This window comes from Papilio polytes, unplaced genomic scaffold, assembly GCF_000836215.1.
Source record: "Papilio polytes unplaced genomic scaffold, Ppol_1.0 DF824158.1, whole genome shotgun sequence".
Lineage (NCBI taxonomy): Eukaryota > Metazoa > Arthropoda > Insecta > Lepidoptera > Papilionidae > Papilio > Papilio polytes.
Window position 1 is genome coordinate 338,046 of NW_013525046.1, and position 6,118 is coordinate 344,163.

General features: G+C 34.4%; 1 protein-coding gene across 1 annotated transcript in view; it reads right to left on the reverse strand.

Moving 5' to 3' along the window:
• Positions 1 to 5,310: 5,310 nt before the first annotated feature.
• LOC106111470 overlaps positions 5,311 to 6,118 on the reverse strand; it is a 9,429-nt gene continuing 8,621 nt past the window's right edge. The window contains exon 5 of the mRNA XM_013293588.1: positions 5,311 to 5,364. Coding sequence (XP_013149042.1) covers positions 5,311 to 5,364 — 54 coding nt within the window. The remainder of the gene's footprint in view (positions 5,365 to 6,118) is intronic.

A 6,118-nucleotide genomic window follows, 5' to 3' on the forward strand; every position in this document is an offset into this window, starting at 1 on the left:
CCTGTATGCTCCCCCCCCCTCTTGTTCGCCCGTCCTGCCCTCCGCCGCGCCGCTCATCACATCACATACGTCGTTCATATCCTGGAACAAAGTATAATATTATTACCTAACTAGCTGTTCCTCTGCGGTTTCATCCGCATGAAATTATAAAAACTTTATTTTATTGTGTAGTTACATTTGTCAAATTATCAATAGCAAATGTCAAAATGACGTGACATGACAAACCTATACAGTGTTGCTTCCTTGATGTTGGCAGCAACTTACGGTCTCTTTCTCACATTAGGGTTTTTATCTAAAATATTTACTCCCTAAGTTTAATGACGTGAAAATATATAGCCTAAAGCGTGACCTAAGTGTAGGGCTTAATATTAAAAAAAGATTTATTCAATAATATGCTACAATTGCTGAAATCTTAGGCAACAAAGAAGTGTGTGTTTACGCTTTATTATAATAGTATAGATTTAACCACTGTTACACATGGCCATGTCATCGCTTACCACTCTTTATACTAGCACGAGAGTACTGCTCATGGCGCGGCTTTACGAAATTGCGCATCTTTGTAAGATTGGAACAGGACTTCTACAAAGATCTGATTCGTGATATGCAAAAGAATCGCGGACGGACAAACTTTTCTCGATACATTGTCTATTTCATAATGTGCCTAATTCTGTGAAAAAACACCTGTCTGAAATACTAATACGAAAGTAAGAAATCGAAGTGCTTGATTTGATACACAAATGCTTTTGGTAACCAGAAGATTTTTGCAATATGTGTATTTGTTAATTTTTAATCAAATTTAATTAACATAATATGCTCCCGTCGCCATACGCATTTCGTTCTTGTAAGTCCGCACGCGAGCGTAACTGAAGGCGGACCCGTGCTCCGCGTTCCGGCGAAACCACCCGTCGCGCTCTTCTTTTAACCAAACTAAAACATAAAAACACTGATCTACTCGTACATATATAAAAAACAATAAAAATACACTAAATGATGATGATATCTCCTAAACTATAGATCGGAATTATACAGTTCCAAGGGCATTTATAATCTACATTAAATTCTCTTGATGATAGACACATTTATTTGGATAAGGATTCATACCGAACACGAGTAAAGCGTTGAAAGTGGGGTATAGATCTCTAACTATATTTTAATGAAAAAAGTGGTTATTGTGCGACAACCTTAATAGATAGATATACATATTATGCTATCGTGAACTTTTGTTAAGCAAATTTAAAGAGTTACAATACTTCCATAGATCATTTTTATGTAAGTCTTATAGTTTAGGATACATAAGCAAAGAAAGCAACAATAACCCTAAATTTCGTCGCGCGATCTTGAGCTAAACTAGTTAACTACGTCGTAGTCTTTGACTCCAAAAATCAAACAAAAAATGGGACCCACCTGCAAGCATTACCTTTCGAATAAAAAGAGAATTATCAAAATCAGTCTACTAGCGGCGGAGTTATGCGGTAAGATACATAAAACATACAGACGAATTGAGTATCTCCTTCTTTTGGGAAGTCGGTCAAAAATCGTCTGCGACTAGCGGGCGACTACATCTGTGGCGAGACTTTGCCACAGCTTGCCACAGCGCCATCTATTAGGACGGAGTTAAAACGACGCCAACGATATAGATTTGATGAATTTCATACCGTCATCTTCCTGTTTACATTTCTGCACAATAGAGCTTCTTTTTTTTTGAGCTGCTTAGTTTGAAGATTCAGTAAAGATGGGTTAAGTATAATCTTGGAGTGTTTCGGTAATCTTAGAGAAAACGGTTTTCAGTGGTTGTTTACATAGAACTTGGAATCAATTAATTTCGTTATTATTGTTTTTAACTGCTATACAAATAAAATTAAACAGATAAAACTTAAAAAATCAAAATGTTGACAAACAATAATTTGTTTTTTTCTATTCGTCTAACTTTAATCATTAAAGAAAATAATAAAAACTTTCAATTTTCATTAATCTAAAATCGATAGATCTTTTGTCTTTGTTGTTCCCTGCGATTGCAATACATCACTTAATTGAATATAGATCTACATTATATCTGCCCTTTGAAAGTAAATTATGTTATAATGCCTCACCAGCTCCATTCTTTTATATTATTGTCTTTGTTCATGTAGGTTTCTTCATTTTATATATTTTCTAACAGAGTCGACTGGTAGTAGCACCTCTCTTACAGGACTCGACATCCTTGTTTGATTACTTACAATACTAATTTCAGTAATATTAAATTATTTATTTTACTTAAAATGAACAGGTTTACTTTAAATATATTCTCAAACATTTTTATTGCATGCTCACAGGGTGCACAATCTCAGTACATTTAACTTGGAAACCCGAAGATAAAATATTGCAATATAACGGAGCACCTTAAATCTATTTTGATTAAAAGAAACAGACTAATTTTGTTTTTAGTAGTATTATATTTGTTATATATGCCAACGTGCAGTAACAGATGGCAGTTTTACAAATAAAAAATTACTAGTTCAATTAATATACGATAGATGGAGCTATTTCGTAGCTCTTTTTGTAGTATTTTTTAGTGTATTTGTTGAATGAAACCTTTTTTCAACTCTGATTTACTTCTTTTTAATTGTCACTTGTAATTCGATGTCAGTCTCTCAATAAGTAAAATGTCTATTACATATAATTATCGTTAAAGTACTCTGTATTATCGTTTAATTGAAAATACTCAACGGTATTTAGGTAGGTGCAATCCTGGTTTTAAAGAAAAAGGAGGTATGTCTGTTTCTGTGTCTGCTTACTTTAGAACATTACAGACTTTAATATAACACTGTCTCTATCCAGCAGTAAGACGTCTCCTCTCGTATAATGAGAATTTATAGCTATAGACCACATCTATGGCCTAGTGCCCCTGTACATTGCCGGACTGCTTAAGTATTTGTTTGTAGTGTTTTGTCTTTAACATTTATTTGGTTCTTTCACGACCATATTTATAGCAGTAAAGTAAAAGTAGTAAATAGTTACACTAATCTCTCTTAGACTTTTTTGTACATTAAATCATGCTTTTAATGAGTACAATAATATTAAATAAGATGTAACCAGTAAGAAGGTGGGAAAATTTTATTTGGGCCATTAGTCTCAGATTTTTCATGTTATTTCCATATGGTATTACTGTTTTAGTCACTAGCCTTATTATTTTTTGTTAAAATAACAGATTATTATTTTAAGGTATGCATCAAGTACTACAACTTGTACAACTGATGTCACTGATGTTTATGTATGATTTCTCATCTCGATACGTACCGCGTAACACCGTAGGGTATATGAAATATGAAATTGTAAAATGTGATTGTTGATACTTGTAATATACTTGTTAACTATGTGAAGACAGTGTTTCAATAGCCCTACACCTCCAGAGCTCAGGACGGCAGAAAGTAACCGTCCAACAGTATCCTTTGTTTTTACTTCCTAATTGATATAATGCACTATTTGGGTAGATATATAAATCTTTTCATAATGGTATTATATTTAGATGTTTATTTTGTTATTTAAAATGACGCTCGTTTGCACCATTTCATTATTAAAAAAAACAAGAAAGACAGAAAGTTGTAAACTATGAAATACAGATGGCGCTTTTCTTCGTGTTATACAATTTGTTACGTGTATGTTACAAAGTACCCTGTGATAGTAGTACAAGGATATTGTGGCATGTTTTTGACATTGACAGGAGGGAGCCTTAGGGTTATCTGATCATTTAGGGTTATCAGCAAGGTATTATTTCAACATTAAATGGAAATTCTTTAATTTTGAATACAATAACGCAAACTGTTAAAGGATTTCGTTTGTCGGGAAAAAGCCTTTATAGAAGACTTAACAGCTAAAGAACTTTTGTAGCAAACATTCAGCAAAGCTCTTCAGACAGTACGGGGAGGAATAGCCTTAACATAATAGGCATTGTCTTAATTAGTGCTTATTTCGACATTTATTAGAAATCTCAGTGATTATTTGTTGTTTACAATCAACACACTGTACAAACTGTGCGGTATGCCTCGCGGTTCCAACGAAACGATGCGGTATAAAATCATTAAACAAACGGTTTCTGAATACACGCAGTAATTTTTCATTACAACAGACAAAAGATGATTCATATTTTCAAATGTAATTACTGGACACACCTACTGCTTCTCCGCGATAAAAATATCTCCCACTTTCAAAAAAAGCTCTCTGATACTACTCTTAAACTCTTTTATCACTTTTTTTTGATAAAATAACATTTAAAAACACACACAAAATGGGTAAAGTAGTGACGCGAAGTGATCTGACAAGCTATGTCACTAATATCTTGACATTCAATTGGAATTTTTTTTTTAACAATTGCCGGGTGTCAAAAGAATCTTACTTCTTACTAATATCTTACTAATATTATAAATGCGAAAGTTTAGATGAATGGATGTTTGTTAGCGTTTGTAGCCTAAACGGCTGAACAGATCTCCATGAAATTTGGCACAGGTTTAGAGCATAGTCTGGAAAAACACATAGGCTACTTTTTATCATGGGAATAGTTACGGTTCCCGTGGGATTCATTAATTTAGTTTTTTAATGTTCACTCGATCATTCTGCAACGGTTCAACATATCTTATTGAAATTTAACACAGATATAAAACAAAGTCTGGCGTACACATGAGATAAGCTTCATCCCAGAGAAATGTCCGGTTCCCGAGGGATACGTAGCTTTTTGTAATTTATATAGTTCGTATGTTTTCTAATACCACGCGGACAAAGTCGCGAGCAACAGCTCGTTATTAATATATATACTGTTACGTATGTGATCTCTTTGACACTTAATTAAGTTAATATATTACAGCGCCATCTCTAGTTGAGTATAATAAATAACACATCCAGCATCCTAGCGGATGAAATATTTGGCGTACACCGAGAGATGGCGTTGGTTTGCTAGCACTGGCAAGTACATATATATTTATTTACTAGGTTTCGCCCGCGAATCCGTCGGTGTGAAATTAAAAAAAAAAAACAAAAGACCTATGTGTTCTTCCACACTATTCTCTATATCGATACCAACCGTTCAGCTGTTTAGGTTACAAACTCTAACAAACATCCATGCATCCATCTAAACTTTCGCATTTATAATATTAGTACTTATAATTATTTAAACTTGGTTTGCCATAATAATTAGGAAAGAAATAAAGAAATTAGTTTATTTACAGAGAAGGAATTCAATCGGCATGTGCTGCGGTGTAAACCTAAGCGCCGGTTTCTAATAAACCCTAAAACATAACAATGAGTTATGCAGAAGAGAAGAAGAAAAATTACGTGATTTTAAATAGTTTTCTTTCTTGCAATAATAATCCTCATACTCATGGCATCATGTAGCTACAATTACAAATAGACAATTTTTGCTTTAAGTGTACTTACTACTCGCATATGCATAAACTCTGACTATTTATAATGTAGATACTACAATACAATATTGTAAAAATCAGAAAATGTAATAAAACAGTGTTCAACATTGGTAGAGCCCGCTTTAACATCTTCGCACTGCAGAGTCGGCTCACTCGGTGAAATATCACGACCACACAGAAAACAGGCGTGAAGTGGGAGCAAATCCGCGTTTTGCCTAATGGATGTAGTGTGGACGGCCTAATTTTAGTATCTTTTCCTTTTTACCCTTATCTTAAGAAGAAAGAGTGGGAAGGAAAAGTGGATTTGACTGCGGTGGAGGAGCATAGGAAGGGGAAATGTCCTGTGTATGTGCGTTTCCTCTACCGTCGATTAAGGGTAGGCAGCGCATCCGCTATTGCGAATATCTGTGGGCAGCGATCACTCCTCTTGCCACATTATGGTAATAAAACAAACATTCAAAATACTATGTTTTAAAGTGGAATAATGCCAGATTGCTCAATTGCACTTACTAAACTAAAATAAAAAGCAGGTGTCATCTATCATGTTTTATTGTAACACATAGATAGTTTTCTACACATCCTTACATACGCGTCATGCGCCAAGTGATATGAGCTCTGTACAGGCCGCGGCCGAACATAAATAAAATTCACATAATATAAACTTAGTCACTAGGGCCGAAGCCGATATACACCTATGTACAATACTGCAGTCCGGCGCCAGGCTC